Source organism: Falco peregrinus, chromosome 2, assembly GCF_023634155.1.
Source record: "Falco peregrinus isolate bFalPer1 chromosome 2, bFalPer1.pri, whole genome shotgun sequence".
Classification (NCBI taxonomy): domain Eukaryota; kingdom Metazoa; phylum Chordata; class Aves; order Falconiformes; family Falconidae; genus Falco; species Falco peregrinus.
In genome coordinates this window covers 50,072,426-50,097,154 of record NC_073722.1, presented here as the reverse complement: position 1 = coordinate 50,097,154, position 24,729 = coordinate 50,072,426, and the positions used below count along the sequence as shown (strand labels likewise).

General features: G+C 40.6%; 1 protein-coding gene across 6 annotated transcripts in view; it reads right to left on the bottom strand.

The window, feature by feature from the left end:
- Positions 1–946: 946 nt before the first annotated feature.
- The window catches only part of AFAP1 (actin filament associated protein 1), a 121,487-nt gene continuing 97,704 nt past the window's right edge, over positions 947–24,729 (bottom strand). For 3 of the 6 annotated variants that reach the window (XM_055796488.1, XM_055796486.1, XM_005243070.3), the window contains exons 10-18: positions 22,518–22,729; positions 20,919–21,064; positions 17,261–17,378; positions 15,529–15,783; positions 13,520–13,634; positions 11,828–11,992; positions 11,032–11,222; positions 9,347–9,508; positions 947–4,583 (exon numbers count right to left, since the gene is read on the bottom strand). In XM_055796488.1, the coding sequence (XP_055652463.1) occupies positions 4,557–4,583; positions 9,347–9,508; positions 11,032–11,222; positions 11,828–11,992; positions 13,520–13,634; positions 15,529–15,783; positions 17,261–17,378; positions 20,919–21,064; positions 22,518–22,729 (1,391 nt within the window). In that variant the 3' untranslated portion in view covers positions 947–4,556. The remainder of the gene's footprint in view (positions 4,584–9,346; positions 9,509–11,031; positions 11,223–11,827; positions 11,993–13,519; positions 13,635–15,528; positions 15,784–17,260; positions 17,379–20,918; positions 21,065–22,517; positions 22,730–24,729) is intronic. The other 3 variants (XM_055796489.1, XM_005243071.3, XM_055796490.1) reach the window with 1 other exon arrangement.

The following is a 24,729-nucleotide window of genomic DNA, read 5'->3' as shown; positions in this document are numbered from 1 at the left end:
ATAATAGTACATATTACATACTACAACTATTTAAAAATATATATTTATATATAACATACATATATTTTTATACAACTTATCCTATGTATGTATCTTTTCTACAGACATTCTTTCTTTCTCTAGAGAAATGCTAATAATTTCCTTTGCTTTTGAAGGCTTTTTAATTGACAAAAGGCAGTGAGGTGTTTTTTTAATTGACAAAAGGCAATAAGCTTTGATTCAGATTTGAAAAAGCTGCGTCTACTTGAGAGACAATTTTTATTAGTTAACACCACATACTTTACAAATGCTGACCACCTTTTTCTCCTGAGGTCAAGGAGGCTGTGAATACAGAAAGGAAACCAATTAGACTACTTTATAATACTGCTTCCTTGAGTTTGGTAAAATAGAATGTATTTTCTGCTTAAGCATGGTATATTTGGTAATATTTTTAGTGTAATGGGAGCAAGAGCTAAATCTAAGTAAAGCAACAAGGAGTAATTATGGTTTATCACTTTTCAGTCCCATCTGTCATCTATAAGGAATTGCTATATTCATCATAAAGCAACCTGCTAATTATCTGTTTGATTTTGAGCCACATTAATTTCTTAGGGGTAATTTTTAATGTTTTACATTTTACATTATTTATGAATAGGTTCAACATCTAAGCAAACTGTTACAGTAACACTAGATAAGCAGTAACTTCTGCTATGAGCTCTAAATACATCAAATTCCTATTTTCCGTTGCTAGGCAAGCCCTTGGATGAACTGCATTCAAGTTGCAGAAGGTCATCGCTCAGTTAAACAGGGGCAGAAATGATACCAAACCAATGCATATTATAACTTGTTCAAGCATTTTTCAACTGACTGGCAGAGGAAAATGGTACTTGGTTGAGGGTGACTATTGCTAAGGTGTCACCTACTTATTATACTGACAAATACCAAGAAACAACAACTCAAATATTTCTTTTTTTTTTTTGACAGGTAACTTTATTAATAATGGTCTTGGATTTGTCGCACCTGCTAGGTGCCAGTCTTTTTTCACACTCTGCAAGACTTTCTGAAGAATAAACTAGAAAGGCATAAAGTTAGTTGAAGCTACTAAGACACACATTTGAAGGTGGGTCTATTTTGGACTTTTTTTGTTGTCGTTTATAACAGAAGTTCCCATGAATGTGTGTCAAAAAACTTAAATACATTGAGAAATACAGTAGAAAGACTATATTTACAGTCAATTATAATGGGCACTGCCAACATATCCAATAACAAAAATAAAACAAAAACTTTTTTCATGTTTCTTTCATGCTTTTTTTCACAGAGATTTTTTTAAATATGATTTTGTTTTTTAAAAAATACAATAAGGAAATAATTACATTCTTAATATGAGAACATTATCTTACAACACATAGCCTGGGCCAATTAAGTTGAAAGTGTCTTTAACAAAAAAAATTTATACTAATTTAAGTATTCAACATTTGAAAAATCAAATTGCCACAATTATCTCATAAAAAAACAACAAACAAAAACACCTTTGATCCCCAAAAGTTATGTGGTTTTTTTTTTTAAAGCATCACCCATACAAAAACAATTTTACAAAAAAAAGCACCTGGTACAGTAACAGGAATTTGTTCAGGAAGCACAAGTGTAACGTTTTCGTAAAAGACATAGAAATAGTTTAAAATACAAGAGTTTTCCTTTAAATCAAAAGTCATGCTGCTCTATTGCTGACTTTGGTTGGTGATCCTGAAACCTAAAAAATGGTGAAAATACAAGCTCTGTTGCTTTTTATAAAAATTGTGCAGCAATAGTACTATTCAAGAAAACAGAGTTCATTTCACAGCACCAAATGTGGTCTATAGAGAGGTTATTTACCAAGGCTTTTTTGTTTTTCTCTTTTCAAAACCTTGGTGATTATATAGAATAGACATGTCACTGATGCAAATTGTGATGTTACCGATGCACTTACACATTACAGACATAAAATTACAGTACGAGCTGGGTTGGGGGGGGGGGTGGCTTTATGGAGGCTTTGCTGGAGAAAGGGCAAAAGATGCTTAGTTTTGCCAGCAGCCCCTGCTGCAGTAGATGCTATAGGTGCCGAGGGCAACCAGCATCTTTGGCAAAGCAGAAGGCTGCGGCACTAGGGCTTGGGTTGTGTGCACAGCCCCAGTACCATGCGGTTTCTGTTTGCTTGGACAGAAATTTGCACACTTCCATCTCAGGCATGGATTAAAACCTGTCTTTGCCAAGGATTTTTTTTTTTTCTTCCCCCATGGGATATAGAGGGTGGAAGATACAATGCCAATATTGGGTAAACAAGACAAGTGATTTGGCTTTTGACTACTCTGCATTACTTGATGCGGGACCACTTCTTAATGGCAACTGTTACTTCATTGCAAACGTTGACTAGAAACCTAATTTGCATCATAAATATGTACAGATATAAATTAAATATTCATTGAAATATACAAATAAATAACTTAATTTGAAATAAAAAGCCTAAATGAACTTACTTTTGCTTCAAATTTGTTTCTGCTAATATTTATGGGAACTTGATACTGTTTAGTCCATAGTCATACAGCATAGAACGTGCCCTCCACTTATAGAGTTAGTAAGTAAGCAGATGACCTAAAAATAATATAGAAAGATCCTGTTTTCAGTGAAAAGCACACTGACGCTTGCTTCCCTACTGTATCTGCATTCCTGCGACACTTTGTACAAAGCCCAGTCCCAAGAAGAAAAGAGCCTTTTCTCATGTTGGGCCCCATTCCTACTCTGCTAAGGTTGATGGGATCCCTGGCACTAACTGCCTTGGGAACAGGACACAGCCCTGTGTCCTAGCAGCTGTCAAGTCTTTCTGACCGATAGCTCTGTGCCTTCAAATCCCACATGCTCCTGCGGGAAGTCCTCTGGCATCCAGCTCAGCTGGGGATCCCAGCGTACCCTTCAGGAGCGACACGCACCTATTCCTAAAGGTAAGAGACAAACTCTAGGCTGGGCCATAAAGGGATGTGATCCTTGATAACTAATGTCTTGCCAGCTCCTGTGGGTTTAATTGCATGTCTTAAGTAATTATCAAGACTCCAGCCCTAACATCTGTGATTATCTCAAAATATGAATAGTAGTTTAATGTTTTTAATTAAAGTAATTTTCTAGTCCTCACAGTCGAGAAGGAAAAAAAAATACGGAGAATGTGATTGAAGACTCTCCAAAGGCTTAAAAAAACATAGAGAGAAAACCTGAAAGAACCCAACTCATTAAATGTTTCCCCACACACACACACCTCCTCCTGATTTTTAAAAGCCAATCTTAAGATTTTGAAGGACTCCAGTTGGCAATTTACTGCATGTAGGTTCTCAGGAGTGACATGGATGGAGACAAAAACCAACAGATTTCTATAATTTTACAGACTAAAATGCAAGACGCTGTTTCCTAGTAAAACAGAATGGACTCCTGTCTGAGAAAATCCCCAATTTTTGTACAATTGTTTATAAAAGAATCTTGAAATTATCATCTTTTCAGTCCATCTTCCTCAAAAATAAAAGCTGAGGTCTGAAAAGACAAAGGAAACTAAGTACAGCAGTGTTCTATAACTCAAGTTTAACAATAAGATATAAAAAACAAAACAAGACTGACTGCATATGCTGCTCTGAGTTGCCATCATCTGTTACAGCTGAATTTCACTTATGCTTTCTTTTTCAAAAAGTATAGAAAAGAAGCAGTATCTAAAAATACCTGTTTGCCTTTTAGAAAAACGAGGAACAAGTCATAGTCCGACAAGATGGCCTCTGAAAATGACTGGTGCTTCAGGACAGTAACACAGAGAATGTACTAAAACACATTTTTTTCAAAGTACGGCAGCTTTTTACCTCCCAATGACAAAAGCATCTGTCTAAAAAGTATCCAAAAAAATGCTTCACAGCTGAGTCGCTACATCCCAGGGCCTTGCACCAACCTGCAGGGCAGTGGCACTGAGAGCTCCCGCTGCCCCGGCCAAGCAAGCTGCCTCGCTGCTGTGAATACAGCTCTGCAGTTGTCTTTTGCCACATAACAGCTAACGGCAAAGCGAGGGCTAGCAAGCAAGGCTTTGCTCAGCCACCTCTGTGGCAGACCTTGGAAGTCAGTTTTGACCTGAAGGAGTTACGATTTCACACTGGTCTTCACGTATTTCATGTTTTTTCACGATTTCACACCAGTCTTCGGTGGCGTTCAGGCCATCTGATGCGATGTAATTAACGTTGCTGGTCTGTACCATTCCAGCGAAGTAAACTTTCAACTGCGACTTTATGCTCCTTTTTGTTTACTATGGTTCATTTTGGGGTTTTGGTTTTCATGTTCTTTACCAGTGATGTTGGAAATTAAGAGTTACAGCTACTAAAAAGGGGCACACATAGCTACACAGCAATACAGTAGAGGGAATACAGGCAAATTAGTGCCAAGCTATCATTAACTTAACAGAATTATAAAACCTCTTATGTTGTATCGCTTGATACGACCTTTCAGATGAGTCTTTTGCAGCCTGCGTCTTGGTCCATAATAGGTAAGGCCTTTATGGAAAGTGAGTGGTTTTGCTGTATTTATGTTCCATTCTTCATTTCCCATTCCTGGAAAGGAGGGGGAAAAAAAAAAAAGTAATACGGAAAAATGTTAAGAGAAATCAGGGTATTTCACTAATGTCATCAGATGTGCTAAGCCAAAGCCAGCTGAGGTCAGTAACATTTTTCCATTAACTTCCCTGGATCCAGCCTCCTGCCCACAGATCGGTTAGGGGAAGCTGACAAGTATGCCCTGATAGCATCTGTGCACAGCCCCCACCCCTCCACAACTACACACGGCAACTTTTTTTCTGGTGCAGTGCAAATGCGCCATGTTTGTTTTCTGCAAAGGGGACTAATGGAGCAAATTTGCACACCACAGTTGGTGCAAAGCACTCAGCTGGAGCTGGAGGATGGAGCGGCTGATGTAGCACACAGGTGAGACAGCAGGAAGCACTCGCTGCCTCTCATAGCTGACGACGTGTGATTGCTTAACTATTATTTATTCTTACAATATTAATTTTTTATCTCTCATTCATACTCATCAGTTATTATCTCTAAACAATAAATTTATTATTTATAAGTAATGACCTATTAATTCTTATTAAAATTTTTATATATAGCTAATATATTATGTATATTAATTACTATTATTTATTTTTATTATAAAACTTACAGCAGACACGTTCCTGTGGCTACAAAGGGCAGCTTACTGAGGCAGACTTACAGGCAACGTAAAAAAAAGTTAGTTTACATTGCGTTTGTTTCCAGGATACATAACCCAAGGTGAGCTATTGGCGAGTTAAAGAAATCACTTTGCCTTTCTGTGCCTCGGTTTCCTCACCTGTTAGCTGAGGGCAATGACACTTACCGTCCACAGCAAAGCACGTAATCTATAATGCTTTCATCCATATGTCTCAGAGCAAAGTTTTGCCATGTCTTCTGCCACATAAGTGAAAATCGTGAGATTGCTACAGCTGAACACCCAGTTAAATCAAACTTGTGGCTACTGGGCGATACCTACAGTGCTTCCTAACAGTACACAGGAGCCACAGAGCTGAAGAGAGATGGGCTCAGTTTAGGATGCCCACACTGTACCTGCTCCCCACCCCGCAGCCTTACAGATATCGGGAACTAATGAAGATAGGAAGGAGGTGGCCTCTCGCTGAGTAATCCCCATGGAGCAACCACCCAGCTGTTCCCAGCCAGGCACCGGGGGCCTAATGGATTCCTCTCCCACCTAGCTACTCTGCAGAGATACTCTGCCGGCAGCCTGCTGACTTGGCTCCCAACCTGAATTCCTGAATTTAACACTCATTCCACAACATTTAAGAGCTATGATTGAAAACTATTACTTATGCATGTTAATATCTGTTTCTGCTGCTGAAAGCAGTAACAGCATTAGTTTGGCTAATGCAGCATGAGCACGACACCTCTTCAACCACTGGAGAGCAACAGTAAAGGTCACGATTGGTGGCTGCTTTAGCAATATAAGAAAAAAAAATCTTATATTTTAAAAAGGTAGACTTTTTTTTTTTAATCTTGGGTAGGTCCTCATTTAAATGGTGCTTTTATCAAAATACAGTATCTTTAAAATATTCAGTTTTATACTTGAAATTATGGTAAATCTAAACTAAACACAGTATTGGTAAAAACTAGATTACTTAATAAAGGCTATTAAATATATATTCCCTATGTATATGCTACCGAAGCTCTTAAAGGAAGTCCTTGGCTAAGCAGCTGGAAGGAGATTTTTTTAAACTGTTAAAATAAGCCTTGAAAGAAGTAGCTTCTTTTGCAGGTGCAGCAGGAACTTCTTTGCTTCCATTTCTCCAGCAGGTTCACACTAATAAAAGAATGTTTAAGTTAACAGCCTGACTGGGAGCTGAGAAACTGGGAGAGCTCCTTTTCTTCTCCAGTTCCTGAACATAAGCAAAATGTAAGCTACTGACGTTCACCAGTCCACCAGTTTTGAAAACAAATCAGAAATAATCACTGAAGTTTCCTTGCTACACATAAAAATTTAGTTTTAGAAATTAATTTGAAATGTGAAATGTTTAAATAATCGGGGGTTTTGTACACCAAGGATATTTGGGCCATTTTACTTCTCTAGGAACGTTAATGCAGAATATTGTTTTCCACGTTTTAACAGTCTCCATTTCCAGCCAAGTAGACATTAACAAAACTGCAATTAAAATGTCTTCAGACTTCTTAAAATATATGCGTTATTACTTTCTAAAAAAATTAAAAGCACATGTTAAAAACCAACAAGTTAAAAAATCCAAATATATGTATGCATGTATCTGTATATGTATAGTGTATGTTCTGAACAGTCAATCCTCAAACTGCTGCTAGTTCTTAGATTTAACACTAAACCTCTCGCTTCTCTCTCTAGTTCCGTCTTACATCAGTGCATCAGAGAGGAGAGAGATTTTGGTGGAGCAGCTTCTAAACCTGCTGTCTGGGGTGCCCTGCCTGCCCTGCCGGTGCCCCAGGGTGCTGGCATCGCGGCTGCACAGGGCACCCATCGCACCGCAGCTGCTGCCCTGGCGGGGAGCGACACACTGCTGCGGGACCATTAGCACGACAGTGCCATCAGGGTGGCTGCAAACACAGGGCCGCCTGGTGACATACTCGGCATCCTTTGTGCAAGGAAAGAGCAAGAAGGGAGGCATTCAGTGCATTCAGATACATACTGGGGGAATAAAAAAAATCTGACGTTGTGAATGTTTATACAACTCCCTCATGACATTGGGAGATTGGCCAGCTGCCAAAGAAGCAAGTGCAAGAACAGACGTGCAATCTGTTTCACTCCCACACATTGCACTGACATCCACACAGGGAGAGCCAAGTAAGTTCTGCTGTGGGATACTCACGTGTGACGCCCTTTCCTTAGCCACATCTATAAGGCCTGGGCTCACTCATGACTGCAAAAGGCCAAAAGAGCGGAGAGCCAAATTCCACCCTCACACATGCACAGTTAACTCCCCCTGAAAGCGGTGTGTGCTGCAGATGCATACCTGATGGCAGCCTTTGGCTGCAGCTCCTTGCAAATGGGCTGAGTACAGCCTGGGTTGCACTATCTAATTCAGCAAAATTTCACTCTTAATATTTAGTGCATGAGGTTTTAGGAAAAAGCTGTTAAAGCTGAATTGGATACTTTGAGTTGTTTTTCCCAGGATGGGAATTCATACACTTAGTAGCTCTGTAACCTTTTTGATTAGGCTAATCTTATAGCCCAGATTCCTCTTCAGAAGAGCTTAACTAACCTATTGTGCCATCCAAAGCACAGTGATACCAAGTGGCACAGCAGGGTTTGTCCTGCGTGGTACATGCCGAGCATACAAAACGTACTACAGCTGGAAGGTACTCTTCACACCAAAAATGTCTAGGTTTTTATAGTCCCCTGGTTTCTCCAGCTGTAAAGATTAAATGGCTGGCTTTGCTGTGCCTGTCCAGCATGCAGCACAAAACCACACTCCCTTCTGTAAGGACTGTGCTCTGCTAGGCCACAATCCATGAGTAACACTGTGCTAACGTGTGAATCTAAACCAAAGTGTATCATTGGAGATGGCATCTTTATGAGACAAATAAAGGTATAATTGGAATACACAGATAAGCTTTAGAGCACAAGTCCTTTGTCAGGTTTGAAACACAAGCAGCAAACTTCAAACTTAAATAGAACCAAAACCTATTACACTGAGTTTAATTTAAATGGATCGGGGTAACTAGCGGCAAAAGCAGTTGGAAAGGCTGGAGGAAATGGTTGTAGAAGAAGGGTGAGAAAGCTCTTATATAAGGTATAGCAGAAGAAGAAATTCATGGCCTGGGTAATGTGCAGAGGTTAAAGGGGGGGAAACACAGAGATTAGGATGTGACAGAAAAGCAAATAATTTGTTGAGATTATGATTTTTCAGTGTCTGCTACATTTAGGTGCCAGGCTCATACTCAGCCACTGTAAATGTATATGATCAACGAAGACATGTAATCAAAGTTACTTAAAAAAATCTCTATAATTCATTGTTTTGAAAAAAGGAATGGAATGCATGAAAGACAAATGTCTATGATTATTATTGTCTATAATTACCATTAGCAGTGAACTACTAAATCAACAAAAGCTTGGGCCAAAGATATTACTATCACCCTTGGATACACGCTGCCCACACATGCTTACGTTGGTAGCAGATGTAGCCCAGAGGAATGTTAATGCAAATCCCATTTAAACTAAAGCACAAAAATGAGAAACTTGTAACAATAGAAGAGGACTCAAACTTCAGCCTGGTACTTGTGAGACTAAATTAAATTAATTCAGTTTTTTTGAAGCAAGTTGTGCATTGAGAGTAGGTATTTGCCCAACGCATTGTCAGTTATTATAATGCACAACTATTCTGTTTTTGCACCAGCTGACAAAGATCAGACCCAAAGTTGCTTCAGAACACTTAGTCTAGTGATCCTTTAACCACTTCTCTGCTACACAGATTAGTGTAACTTTATGAATTTTAGATGGACTGTCTACACCACAGACCACTTATCTAGCAAATTAAATCTATAAAGGAACAGAGAAGAACATAGAATGAGTGAGTAGAGTCCAATCTGTCTCCCAAACTATTTACCAAGTCTTCTGCCAAAGCTTCCCCCAAATCAGCAGTATTTATGTAGTAATACAAATAATTTAGATATATTCTTCTTAAGACTAAATTTCACCCACAGAAGCAGCAGGAACCAATCCTTCTCGATCTCTTTTTCTGTCTCTGTCTCTCCACGAGCAAGTAAGATTTTTTTTAAGAAAGTAAGAAAAAGGACAGAAAAAAAAATCTAGACATAAGACTCACCTTTGCTTTTCGAAGGACATGGCCTCGACACGGAGAATTATTTGAGGAGGGAGGTCGCTTCAGAGCTGCTGCACTGTTCACAGGTATTGAGCATTCTGTATCACTGGTATCACAACTGGAGATTGGAGAGTTTTCCAAAGTTCGGTGCTTGAAAATCGGAGACTAATGAAGAGTGAAAAGCCTACACTGAGTTTCCTCCAAATAGTCCCACAGGCAATATGTTCTATCTAGATTTAGAACTGCAGGATTTTTTGTTTAAAGAAATCACACCCATAACGATGGATAAATGAAAACAAGGTTAGAACAAAAGTTAGCAAAATAACATGCATCTGTGATGAAAATTAGACTTCACTTGATGTGATTAAACAATATTGGGTCACCCGGAGGAACTGACACATCCCTCTCTGATCCTTCTGAGGGCTGCTTCTGACACAGAGCTATAGCATAAGCCAGGACTGTCATGCTCCATCGTGAATATGTGAGACGCAGCCCTTGCAAAGGGTGACAGTGACTGATGGGGGACCAGCACAAGCAGGTCTCCACCACTACGTGATGACTTGGTGCATTTAAACCTCCCCGGGATGGAGCAATGTCTCAGTTCATGTACTTCTAAAACCACTGGGGACAATGAGGTGTCAGCTTTTGCACATTATTCTAACACATACTGCCTGTGATCACAGAATGGTCAGGGTTGGAAGGGACCTCTGGAGATCATCTAGTCCAACCCCCTGCTAAAGCAGGTTGTCCTACAGCAGCTTGCACAGGATGGCATCCAGGCAGGTTTTGAATGTCTCCAGAGAAGGAGACTCCACAGCCTCTCTGGGTAGCCTGTTCCAGTGCTCTGTCACCCCCAAAGTAAAGAAGTTCTTCCTCATATTCAGACGGAACTTCTTGCACTGCAGTTTGTGCCCGTTGCCCCCTGTCCAGTCGCTGGGCACCATTGAAAAGAGCCTGGCCCCATTATCCTGACACTTGCCCTTAAGACATTTGTAGACATTGATAAGATCCCCTCTCAGTCTTCTCTCCTCCAGGCTAAACAGCCCCAGCTCCTCAGCCTCTCCTCATCAAGGAGATACTCCAGTCCCCTCACCATCTTTGCAGCCCTCTGCTGGACCCTCTCCTCCATTAGCTCCCTGTCTCTTTTGAACTGGGGAGCCCAGAACTGGAGACAACATTTCAGATGTGGCCTCACCAGGGCAGAGCAGAGGGGGAGGATCAGCTCCCTTGACCTGCTGGCCACGCTTCTCTTAATGCACCCCAGGATGCCACTGGCCTTCCTGGCCACCAGGACACACTGTTGGCTCATGGGCAACTCACTGCCCACCAGGTCTCCCAGGTCCTTCTCCTCAGCTGCCTTCCAGCAGGTCAGCCCCAGCCTGTGCTGGTGCACGGGGTTGTCCCTCCCCAGGTGCAGGACCCCACACTGGCCTTTGCTGAACTCCATGAGGTTCCTCTCTGCCCAGCTCTCCAGCCTGCCCAGGTCTTACTCCCACATCTACTTGCTCCCTGTGACTGCAGAAAGTACACCAGATGCAGGTGAAGAATAAAATTAACACAGAAAGGCATTTAGTTCTGCTCTAATTTTCTGGGCTTAATAAACCTTTTGAAAACTCCCAGTTCCCACTCATTTTACTGGCCCTGAGAACACAGAGCACTCCCAGCCAACAGTGCTGGGATTTGCCTACCTGTGGGCTTGATGTTCCCGACTTCGGCTCAATAGCCAAGCCCAGTGTGATGCCACCAGCCAAGGCTTTCTTAAGGCTCTCCTTCACCTCGGTCAGTTCTAGCTCCAGGTTTACACGCTCAGCCTCCTTCTGCTTACACTCCTCTTCCAACTTCTTTAACTTGTCTTCAAGAATCACTTGGGTTTTCCTGCCTGTCATCCACAGCAATGTGGATTAATAAAAACAATATAATAAGATTAGTAAAATAAAATTAAACTTTCAATAAGAAGTTTAAATTGACACAGAAAATATTTTCTCTTAAAAATGTAAGGATCCAAAGTCTCCAAAAGTCTCCAAAAATCAGTGACATCACAAAAAAGTACTTTGGAAAAAGCTTTTTTCATGTAAAAAGTTTAGCAACAGAAATAAAATATTTTCTTTCAGGTGCCTCCCCAACGTTTCTAGTCTAGTTTCATATCAGTACTTGTTTTGTTATTTTTCCATGTCATGAAAACCAGTCACAACAAAATTATTCCCGTATTCTGCTTGTCTGAAGTCCCCATCAGTGTCATTTCAAAGGTGTGTGTATACATACACACGCACATATATATAAAATCTATTACATATATATATAAATATAAATAAATATATATTTGTATTTTATATCTATACAGAAAGAAAATACAGGCATTACAGAGTACTGTTTAACATCAAAACCAAAACCCATGTAGTGGCATGTCTTCAGCACAGATTACAAAGCTATCAGGATAACTAAGCCTACCCAGGGCAGAATCCAGCACAAAAAAGCACCTCATACCAGCATTGACTTCAATGGCAGCACGCAGATCTTTTCTTTCTTTTCGAAGCTGGGCCAGCCTATTCCGGAGTGCTTCCTTCCTCTTCAGCAGCTCTTCCTCTTTGCTCTGTAATCTCTTTGCATCTGCCTCTACACGATTCTTGCCATATTTGTACTGTTCCGCATCTGTATGTATTGGGTTGTAGTTATTTGTGTTAAAATTAATAGTAAAACTCTAAACTATTCCCTGAGACTGAACATCACACGAAGCATGTCGCAGTTTGAGAAATCCGTTTGCAATCCCTTTCACACTGGCTTTTTCTCAAGCTCCATGATTCCTGCTGAGTTCTGCAGCACAGCTGCAGAAATTATACGGGGTAGGCAGTTTGTTCTCTACATTCATACGGGGAAAATGAGAAATACCAGTTACCTTATAGTACATTGGTTTTGAAAAATGGCCTTGCCTTTCAGTATAGTTCAGAGGAAGGAAATGAGGCTCCTCTTTAGCTCTGAACCTTTGATTTTTAATTGGAAAGGGTCAGAGGAAAAAATACCAGTTTGCCTTTTGGCCTGGTTTCCATTCCTACTTCAAGTGCTTAAAGCACATGTCTTTTCTCACCTGACATAAGAGAATACAAAGTTGTTGATTGGCGTTTTTTTGATACTCAAGAGCTTTCTTTTTCTTTTTATAATTTCCCATATAAATGCTTCAATTTCATGGTTCACATGTACCTGTGGTCTAATTTATATCACAGCCCGCTCTATACCTGTGCTCCAGTTGCAGACTCAAAGAAAATAGTTCCGCCAACAGATCACTTTGTCTTGTCTGCAAATCTGAAGGCAAACTCAAGGATACTGAATCATTCCTGACAAACAGTTGACAAACCAGTTTTACTCAGCCTTTAGTAACCAAGATGCCCTTACTCCCACAACTATCTATTCCAGTACTAACTGACCTGGGTTAGAAAGACACATACTTTTTTCCTAAGTCTAACCCAAATTTCTCTTGTTGCCATTAAATCCATGACTTCTTAAAAATTCACCATGGTGTTAAAAACCCCACATTAGCTCCTTCCCTTCTCTAGAAGAAGCTGTGCTTTTGACTCCATATTTAAAAACCACAATTATAGCTATTTTTTGCCTGTTCTTCTTTACACAAAGTAATCCCTGCTCCGGATTTCCTAGAGGCAATCCACCGGCACAGAAGATCTTCTTTCTGAATGTGCCACTCACCAGCTGAAATCTCCTCTCTCTGAGGAAGCTTTTGAGCTGTGTGGTTGTCTTCATTATTTTATCATGCCTTTTTCATTAGTGACAAGAGTAAGTCCACTTTTGAGTAACATAATGCTCTCCTGTCTTTCCCAGCTCCTCATCTTCCTCTTCTAACAGGACTACAGAATTACTCTCTGCCCCAAATGAAGAATTGTTACCCTTTTCTTTTCCTGCTGCCCTCGTGACTTTGCAGGCATGGGTCCACATTTCACATTTATTGTTCGCCATATGATAGCCTTTTACCTTGTGGCACAGCTGGAGTACCGAGTCACCAGCGCACACCACATCTCCTATTTAAAGCCTTGGTGGGCCTCTCCTGCTCAGCCTCTCAGCCACAGAAGAACCACAGTGGTTCTTCACCTTGTCTGCTATGACAGCAGCTATTTTGGGTATCCTCATGACTCCACTCACAGTGAGGCAGCAGTAAGGAGAGATACTTACTGGACGTGGTGCGCTTCACACATGACACCGATTCCGATTTCTTCGGCTGGCTATTTAAAGTTCTCCCTTTTCCACTGATGCCATTAGCAGTCGCAGGAGGCTTCTTGCCTTTGAACTGTTTGAAAACAAAAGTGCAAATGGGCTTCAGCTATTCCTGCACCACTGGCACTATAGTCACCCTTTCATCAAGGGCAAAGCCTGACAAAAAGCCATCTGCTCGGAGAGCCTTTATATAGCGCATCGATCCGAGCTGGAGACAGTGCTGCCTCCAAGGATGTCATCTCCGAGAGCTGCCTACTCAGCAGCAGCCATGCTGGCAATCACAGGGTAACAAGGGGATGAACCTTGTTATGTATGCTATACCTAGAGTATGGACCATCTCTGGTGGCATCACCGTCTCCAGGTTATTTAAAACTCTGGCATTTACTGCATTAAGCAAGCCATTTTGAGGCAGAAAAGTTGCACCTATGAGTAATTTTATACAGTAAATATTCGTGAAACACATGTTTGTCAGAGTTAATTTCATAAGAAAAAACCAACAGGGTCTGCCACACAAAAATTCAACACTTTCTTATTTACTGTAAGACCTTGCAATTCTTGTGTTGCCTAGATTTATTTTTTTTTTACAATATAATTATCACATATTTTTAAATGTTAGGACTCAACGTATTATTTCCTCTAAATACAATCTCTAATAATTAATTTAAAAGAAGCTAATAATTAAAAGCTTTTCTTACTTAAAAACCCCTCTCATAATGGCCAGACAGGCTCACACGATTACCAGAAACAGCACATTTCATGTCCAAGGGGTTTCCATTTAGGGGGCTCCCTGCAACGAGCCGAACCCTGGGAAGAGCAACGCTGCCCTGCCCAGCCGCAGCGCGCCCATGGCGGGTGCCTGAGCTGAGCACGGGGCGTACACGTGCCACGCTCTGCTCAGCTGCTTCCGAACGCTTCTGAGGGCTGAACTGGGAGTACACCGAGAAGCCTGCTTCTGCAGTCATCAGGGCAGTTTATTGCTCAGGTCCACCTCCTATTCTGCAGCTTCACTGAATGCCAATATTCCAATAGGAAGTTTCTGTAAGCGTTATGTGAGCTAACACGCAATATGTACAAATTTACATACATATATACATATATACAAATAATACCTTATATACGAGGGAAACACCTAACTGTTCCATTCCAGATCAGATTGAAAACCACTCATCTTTGTGATACATTCACAGGCTTATGCCAATAACCAGCTTTCAGAGACTGGCTCCAGGCTTCGGAGAAGGCTCCTGGTGTGGCTGTGAGCCACCTTGCTCTGCCCCCCTGCTGGGGTCTGACCCCGCTGCTGAGGCTGAGCACACAGGATTTTGTCTGCTTCCCATTTCAGTTGAGGTCCAAAAGCCCGAGGCCGTTCTCAGAAAGCAGCACAGACATAGGCTTAGGTGGTTTTCAGTGTAAGCAAACACCAGGCAGTAATTTAAATATGGTGTATACACACTATCTACAATATAGAATATCCTTTAGTGTACATATATATATATATATATAATGATATATTTGTATAGTCACAAGGTATATATAACCATAGTATACACAACATACAGATTCGTAAATTTCTAGAGAGGCAAATTTGCTGTCACAGCCAGGTCATATTTCACTTTGTTGTATTTTGTTGGGTTTTTTAAAGTTTTTAAAACAACTCACTGCCTAAGGAGACAGAAGGCAGCTAGATACACATTCAGGTTAAGTTTGGAAGGTCTATTTTTTTTGTTATTATCCACAATCTGTAAATCATCAAGAACTTGTGGGGAAAGCCCTTCCCAGGTATCAATACTTCCACATCAGGATTTACAACTTAGCAAACCTGTTGCATTTGCAGGGGCTCCTGACTAAACTCCAAGCACTTCAGTACTAACTCTAAGAGACTGAACAGGCCATGGCCCTTAGGATAATAATCAGATAAACAGAACAGCCACAAAATAAAAAGCTTTGTAAAGTATTAAACAGTACAGTACCTGCGAGCCAGATCCCCTCCCCACCGTAGAGGTATTAGTGACAGACTGAGCAGAAGACAGACTGGATGAGACAGGGTATTTGTAATGGTTAGAGGAGAGTTTGTCAGTAGATAACCTATTGGGTTTTCTGTCAGCTGGCGGATAGCGCGCAAAGATTTTTGGAGACGGCAAGTTATCGTACAGGCCTGCATTATCATAAAGCATTTCTTCTCCAATGTTCCTGCTACGAGAAGGAAAGCCATCTTCTGGTTCCCACTGCAACACATACACTTTGGCAGTTAGTAAACGATACACCATGCAGAACCTCCCAACTGAAATTAAAACACTAGTATTTCTTTTGACCGTAGCAAGAGCACATGCTTGCTGCTTACACTTGAGTCAAACTATTTAGAAAGTGGGGGAGGACACAGCGTGGAAAAGCATTGCGCTACATGGCTCATAGCCTCAGTCCCGGGCATCTTCCGCAGCATGAGCAAACCAGTACTACCCCACCGCCCTTGTTGTTCCACAGCCTGCAGCTTCAGTTGTTAGCTTGAGCACCAAGGGGGCACAAGCAGACTGTGTTAACGGGGGATACTCACAGGCTACACAGATGAATCTGTGGGATTACATCTGGTTCATGAGTTGTTAAAAGTAATATGGCCTAACAATTAGCAGAAGCCAAGAGGTTTTATTTTCTTTCTTTCTCCAGGCTATATATCTTTCCAGTGAATACCAGCTGTTGGTATGCTAGCATTACATTTTATTTGCTGGAGAATTATTCTGAGCTAACTAGCTAAAATAGCTACAGGCCATTCCTTTTTTTTTTTCTTTCTTTTCAGAAAAATGGAAAGCTCAACAACAATACTCCAGTGATTCATTCAATTAATCTTAAAAGAAACCAACCTGGTTGCCAAATATCCTTCCTTAATCCATCCTGGTTGTGGCAGTACACTGCTTATACAAAGGCATAAGTGCATCCAAGAACTATACACACAGACTACTTACCACACATGTGGTCGCCTGTTGTTCCCAAGAGGGGCTTTCTACTATCTTTCTGACATTACTAAGACATGATGGAAGACTGAACTTGCAGTCTACTTCACACTTCAAAACTCTGAATTTCTCTTGAGCTCAGCTTTAGTGGGGGCCTTTATGAAGCAGCCCACTTTAAAAGCTGACACAGGCTGCAGCTCCCCTGTAAATCTTCCCGAGGATCATGTATTACTATGGGTTAACAGCCACTAATTGTTAAACCCTATTACACATCTGCCTACAATCAGCTCTGCAATTTATGAAGATGGAAGCAACCACTGTGGTTCTCCTTTGGGATAAGCAGTACCCTCTGTCATGGGGAATGCAGCGCCAGGGACTGAGAAGTGTTTGGGTGTTGTTTACTTTCCAACGGACACCAAAAAGTGCTGGTGTAACCAAGTCTTTAATTTTGCCAGGTCCAATGTGATCTAAAAAATACCCTCTCAAGTGAGTATTATATTCAAGGACTTGGCAACAAATCATCAACAGGCAACTGCTTTCTAAATGCACGTTGGCTCACATGCAGGTTAATGTAAACAGTATGTCCCACACCCCTAGTACTCTGTAGGTGTGAGAGAAGTTTGCAGCCCCCAGTCAAAAAAAAAAAAAGGAGTTCATTTGGAAACTGCCCAGTGGGGCTTTTTAGATAATACAATTTTCAGATGTCCACACATTTAACACATGCAAACCATTTGCTCTGTGCAAATTCAATTCTTACCGATCCATTTATGCAGGGAACATCATCATAATGAAGTGCCATTCCACTCGGACAGGCGTAGCCATTGGCAGTGCTTCCCCGATACGGATTTGTAGATATAACTCGCCTGTTCATGAAACTGAATAAAGCAAAATAAAAATAATAAAAAACAGTGCTTGAACCTAAGTCTCAATGACGATTCAGTGGTATGTTCCCTGCATCTGGTTATGTAGCCTGGAAGCACATATCTTCTCGCTTTCTATGGGACAGTTTTCCTTCTTTTGCTATTCATATGTTGCTGCTAGCAGCCAATATTACAACATATGTTCCTGCACTCAGTTCTTACAGTGGGGATACAGTGGGGATGTGTGAAAGCCAGGAGGGCAACAGCTGTAACTGCTCAGTGGCATGTTTACATGGGAACCTGCTGATCTGTGTTATAAACCAGCTTGCCCATGTCCCATAAAAGTTCCCTTGTTGTCTGCATCAGGGAGAAGCAGGTGTTTCTGGGTGCGTGCGTGCCAGGGGGGGAGGGGGGAGGCAAACTTAGGAATCGGGAGAAACAAGAATCAAATTCAGCAAAAATTTGGGGAAAATGAGAGTGGAACCTTGATGAAATCTAAGTTAACATATTTATCAAAATTGGCTGAGTAATTACTTTCTCAAAACCTGGAATTTTTTCTTTTCCGCATCAGAACTTTGGCTGGGTAGAGCATGCACAATGACACTATGCTTCCCAACTCTGTCTGGGTAATTGTGCACGCAAATAATCTGTACGCTCATTCTTGCTCTATTGCAGACAGTGGATCTGAGTTCTTTGGAAACTTCAAAAGGGGTAGATTTTTTCTTTCAATTTAAATCCTCCCCTACACCACCACCACCATGACCATCACCCTCATAGCTTGTTCTACTGGAATTCTGCAGAACATGTGCAAGATACCATGGACTACAATGGGCTTGCAAAGATGTAACAGTGCAGAAAATGGCAGAATCATGCCCAATAACTGTAACAACCCCAAGGAGAGTTTTTCTTTGTATCAACCACTGAAACTGAATGAGGTATAGGGCGAGATCCCAAATAATTCCTATAGCTTCAGGTGTACATGCCTGGGAAAACAAAGCTTTCCATCCCAAACAATGGAACTATTCAGACTCTGTGCTGACACTCACAAAATATGATAAAGCCCTACTAAACCAGAGAGGGTCTTCTGTAGTGCTGGCCGGAGCTCAAGAATGCTGTGGTTTCAACAGTTGCTTTCTTTTGGCTTTGGAACAACATGGAGTCCCTTCAATTTCTTATTCAGAGGGAGACAGACCTCATCCAACTGTGGCTCACCTGAGCTGCAGGAGACCTGGGCTCACAGGAGGGACGAGTGTGCCCAGTTCAATGTGAACCTTTCAGGGCAGTGCAGGGGTGGAATAACTTTTCTTACTTCAAACAAGCAAACAACCAAAAGCCCAAGATCAATTCCATGACAAAAAATGTTTTAAATTTTATCATATCTCACACTTCACTAGACATTATTAAAGGGCTGCTGTTTTTCACTGCTCCCCTTAATGGAAAGCATTCGTCAAGTGTTTCTGGTTAGCCTGAAGGTCTGCATTTGGAGTCATTACTGTATATCTTTCTATTTAAGTAGTTTCAATGAAAGGGATGTATAATAACCATGTCTGAAAACTGGGGTACTCAATAATGACATCTGATGCACCTGTAGTAACTATTTCCACAACCAAAGGAAGCCAAGATTCATCTGCAAACACTTCATAAGCATTATTTCACTAAGCCTCATTAATCCTGTTTACAGATGCATCCATGTAAGTTAACTGTATTCTGAAAATGCTAAATGGGAAAGGAAATAAGAGAAAACCTACTTAGAAGCACTTTTAATTCAGCCTTTCCTAGATGCCTAATGGTTTAGATGAAGAAAATTGATGGAACTCTTCATGAAGAGCCTATCGTTATGCAAAGCATCAGTCTCAGGAAACGATTAACCAATAATCCAAAGTAACTGCATGATAATCAAAGCTTTAATGATAATTGCAGTTAATTTGGAATACTGATACTCATTCCATAAGGGGCAACAATAGTATTTTATTAACACTTAAGTATCACTGTAATTTCTCTTCATTTTCTAGAAGCAGCTGAAAAATCAGCAGACACCTACTCTAGTTGCTTATCAACAAGCTCTTACAGTTTTTTAAAGATACCCAATGAATGTTAACTAATTCTTAATAGGGGAATTCTGCTATTTTGCAATTTGTTTGACATTCCTTTCTTACATGTGGTCTAGTTGCATATGTTTTTTTCACTTGGCTCCAATTAATATCACATTTGTTCAGAAAAGGAAAGCCACACAGTATTCAGGGGGACAAGGTTTCTATTCTATTTCTTTCTTAAATGTGGTTGATGTTCGATGCTGACTGAAGCAAAAATACCCATCAACACAGGATAAACCTTTTGAGCCCTATTAACTTCAAAACAAATATTAACATTAGTCTGTAAACTAAGGGCATTTTGATTCTATCAAAATTATCTGGTCTTCACAAAGCTGGGTTTGTGGTAACACTGAATCACTTTGATTTCTACCAGAAGTCATTCAAACCAGATCCTGAATGAAGCTGCATCATTTCCCTCATTAAAGCTCTCTTAATACTTTGCTAATGGCAGGAGATTCTTCTTTTGGAAAACTCTGAAGGTTTTGCCTTTTTTTTTTTCTTTTTTTCATTTTCAGTTTATTTTAAGTTATAATGGGCGGATGGGGTCTAATTCTTTAATGTATTAAGTCACACAAATTCCAAATTTGTGTGGGGAGTCTCATTTTGCAGTGAGATGAGGGATGACGCCTTTGCCAGCTGTCTTCTCAGGCCACCCGCTTTCTGACCACGGGAAACCATGGGAACATCTGCAGCAGGGCATCCCGCCTGTCCCAGCTGTTCCATCACTCCCGTGTCTAAACCATCCTGTCTAGCCAAGGAAAAATGACAGTCTTACCCCACCAAAGACTGCTTTAATGCCTAAACTGATTTGAATACGTCAAACAGTATATATGCTAAGCATGCATTACTTTTCTTAGCACAGGAACAGTAATGGGGAATTCACTGTGCTGATTTCTGTGCTGGGCCATAGACAACTTCCCAGTTTCCACCTCCTAAATTAAAACCCAGAAATTAATTGGACTGGTGTGAGCTTGATGAATTTTTAATTAATCATAAAGAACTTGAGAAGGAAACACTGAGAATGTGACTATCCAAGATAAATCCACTATACATTTTTAGTGTACGGCACGTATTGGCCAATATATACTGTATATATTGGCTACATGTACAGCAAATACAGCCAATAGATAAATGTGAACTACATAGCTGTATAGCCCAGCATATTTGTTCTAAGTCACCAGGTAAAATAAAAGATTAAAATATAGCATTTGATACAAGATTTACTGAAAAAAATGAGTAAAGATTTGAGTAAAGTTGCATAGTGTCTGCATCTTTTACAGAACTCAGCAGGATGCCAACATGATAATCATAAACACAATCTGACATGCTGCAGCACTTCAGAAGTTCAATATCTTGGCAAAGAGGGAGGTGGATTTTGATAAGCTGTCTTGGCACTAGAGTTAAAATACAGATACAAATTCTCAGAGCACTGGAAACACCCGGGTAGCTGAATGCCTCTCACCAGAAGGTCTGTTTTGCAGCCTGGATGACGCTTGCCGTCATTTCCACGTCAATGTAGTCATAATGCAGAGCCCCAGGGTCTGTTGAAGATCCCGTTTCCGCCAGCAAAATTCCTATCCATCTGCCCATGTCTTCGGAGGAGGATGCCTGTGAGCAGAGGGCAAGAACGTTATGTCAGTTCTTTGCTCTGCCAGTGAGCTGAGCATTACTGCAAAACAGCACATTCCTCTTGGCTGACAAGAGGCTCTGGTTTCTCTCTGCTGAACTCCTAAAAACCTCAGCGATTCTTGTTAAATCTGCTTTGCTAGGAGTGTACTTTAAATAAGCTATGCGTTCATCAGCTATGATGTAATACAAAGTGGGCAATCTCCAAAAAAGGAAAAAAAAATTGTTTAAAGCTAGTGGATTTAGATTCAAGTCATGCTTATTTTAGGCTTCAGAAAATTTTAAGCTGTAATAGAATTATTTTCCTGTGCTAGGCTGGGGGATTTTAGTTAGCATGACTCCTGAGAAGAAAACCGTCAGTCACAAGTAGAAATGAGAATGAAATAAAAGAGAGAATGGAATAGCAGAAGAGATTTTAATGTTGTGATTTTTTTTAATCCCGCTAAATTTGTCTAGATGATGGCATTCATTTTCATAACGGCACAAGTAAAAACATGAATACTATTAAAATAGTTTTAAATTTTTCACATTTGGCTTTAAGTCACAAATTGCAAAGTTAAAAAGTAGCAAAATAAATAATGGAAAAATAGTGGGAAGAGAAAACCGTGCTGTTTCTAAATTTCTTGATCTTTTTAAATATTTCCTTTCCTTTCACAATTCCTTGAGCTGCTATCTATTTTTTCAGCCGCTCTGAACTGCTCACATGTAACAGGCCTGGCTGCAAGGGCAGGAGACTAGTGCAACCTGCAGCTGGAAACCCAAAGTGGTCAAAGTATCTGCGATACCACTGAAAGCAAAAGGTTGCCTCCTCCCACATCTTCATTACATTTGGCTTTAAGTATCTTCTAATTTCAAAATATGATTAAAACAGCCCCTCAAAAACATCCTGACCTACCTAACAGCTGAAAGTATGCCCTTCGTAATGTGAGGAGTGTGCCAGTGCGTACACGTGCACTCTGGCAAGAGCCACACCAGGTTGCTGGCACGCTGTTTTCTAACTGCAGAATTGCCTTAATATGGATACAGAGCGAGCAAAAGGAGTTGACATAAGTAGCAGACAAATGAGTTAAGAGGTCTAGAGTTCCCATCAACAGTGGTCCAGTATTTAATTATTGATAAGTTATTTACCCCAAGTAATTACATCCCTGATGTAAAAGTGTGCCTAGAGAATGAGCAGGGATATTTTAGTAGCAGGTCAAGGGAAGGTCAGTATAGAGAAAAGCATCTTACTGAGAAGATTTCTGAACGGCATTAAATCTCACTTTTCTCTTTGCCTACAACTCTTAGTATTTCTTTTGTCCTTGCAGTATTTACTATCCAGTTCTGCAGTAATATTATTCCAAAGCCTTTTTGAATGGCCAGGGTGTATGAAACTGCTTCCCTAATTTAGCTTGTGGGTGTTCCCGCAAACCATAGTCATTAGCAAACACCGCACCTCAAGCACAGCGACCTCCTGCCCGTTCCGGAGCAGGCGGAAGGTTAGGGGATGCTTCGAATCCAGTCCCAGGATGACTTCACAGCCACGGAGAGGGATAGAAACAATATGTGTCTTCAGATCTGTCCTGTCCTTGTGGAAAATGAGTTTATTATCTTTCACTCTGCACCAGCGCTCACGCCAACGGTTATTTGAGAGCACGTTAAGATATCCTGCAATAAAATGAAACATGAGATATTTTACTCCTGATTTTTTTTTAAGAAAAAAAAAAAACAACCACCCAACAACTTAAACAATTAACAACTTGTTGCTCTTATAACAGATGGATTTTAGGGAGACAAGTAAATGACCCTGCCTCACTTCTTTTCCTGAAAACTTTTTCTGTGTCAATAACCTGGAAGAAAGCATAAAATTATGTGATCCTGCTCATGTGCAAATGGCTGCTCTGTGTTAGTCACTGCAGTAGCTGCATGAGCAGGAGCACACCGATCCCCAAGACTTTAGTAAGAACGGGAGAGGGACAGTGATAAAAAGGTATGTACATAGCCCATGTGATCACACCGAAGACCCACCTTTGCCATGTGTAATGGCTTTGATAACTGTGACTGACCAAAATTTTCTCAGGAAAATCACAGCTCATATGATGTAATTAGGTGATGAGCTACCTTCTGTAGCATCCAAAGTCAGTGTTCTAAAGACCTACTAAGCACTGATGTTATATGGTGTAATCTAATTTGGTTTGCAACACATTTAAAGCAGAATTTAAAAGACTGCCACTGATGCCAATAAAAATAAAATTCATATTGGTTTAAAATTCAAGAAGCAAATGTATGTGAAATTTAGCTAAACTTCAAGACAAAAGTTTAAACAAAGATTTTTATATTTTCCTAGGGACGATATAGTACCCTTCAACAAATCAAAATTTCATGAACAAATTGCCATGAAAAAAATCCCACTTTTCTTATCATGCTTTATATCAGATACAGTGTTCAGGCATATAATATCATTAAATAGGCAGTGGTTTGTGTTTTTCCTTCTCTGTCCCATAGCAACAACCATTCCAGACTCAAACCTTAAATCAAGACAATATCCAGTTTCCTTGCCTTATTTAGTTTGGGAATGGAAAAAAAAAATAAAAATACTCTTTTACTTTTACTTCCACATTACAAACAGTACATGAATTCATCATGCTGCCACTTCCAAACAGGCTATGAGGAGGAAAACAAATGGTATCTTGCAAAGGCCAGAATTTATGTATAAAAATTGTCTTCTGTCTCAGGTCTGATTTTCATTTAATCCTGTTGGATAGCTATCTCTTTGGTTTTCATTAAAACTATGACTTATCATTAATTTTTCTGGGTTTCCCTTCCAACATTATGGTTCCAATGTCAAAGCTTGATCCAACAGGATACAGCAGATCAGAATTGTGCGCATCTTGGAAGGTGCCATGAAAAAAGGAGGATGTGCACAATCCTCTGATTTTGGCTCCTTGTGACGATCACACTCTTCAGCTCTTCTCCCTCCCCCTGTAACAAAACCCTGTATAGCTGTGCATTATACTAATCCCTAGAAATGGAAAACTCTTCACATGCAAGCCAGCTGGCTTGTTTTAGAGTGAAAATCCTTTATTTTCACAGTACTTGTTTTTCCCCTCTTCTCCCAGCGCACCTCTCAGAAAAGCTCTTCCAAACCCTCCTGCTTCAAGCTAAGCAAGATCCCATGCTTTACACCTTTCCTCCCACCTATCCCCACTTAAACCTTCAACAGCTGACATGACCAAAACGCCTTCAGTGTGTTCCCAGCTCAAGCATTGGCAATTCAGCTTAACCCAGGCAAAGACCGGCCACGTTGCTAGCAGGAGCTCTGCCATGACCCTGAGTGCAGGTGGGTTTAGTTTCCACCCTAGCTGGGTGTCCCCTGCAGCTCCGCTGGGCTTCTCCCTTTGTTATTGGGAGGCAGAGCCTCCTAAAGCATTAAAGCCTTCACCTATGGAACAGCCTCCCTGAGGGCATTGAACTGAGTCAAATTTCTGGTGGTGAGAAACTCCTTCTGCAAAGACTTCCTGCGATGACCAAAGCCTAGACAGGCTTAGGTATCTTCCTGCAAAATCTGCAAGCAGTGTTGAGTAGAGCCAAATGAAGGCAATAGTAATGGCTATATTTATGTCTATACCTCAAAAACTGATAGAAATAGTAGGAATTAGATTGTACAG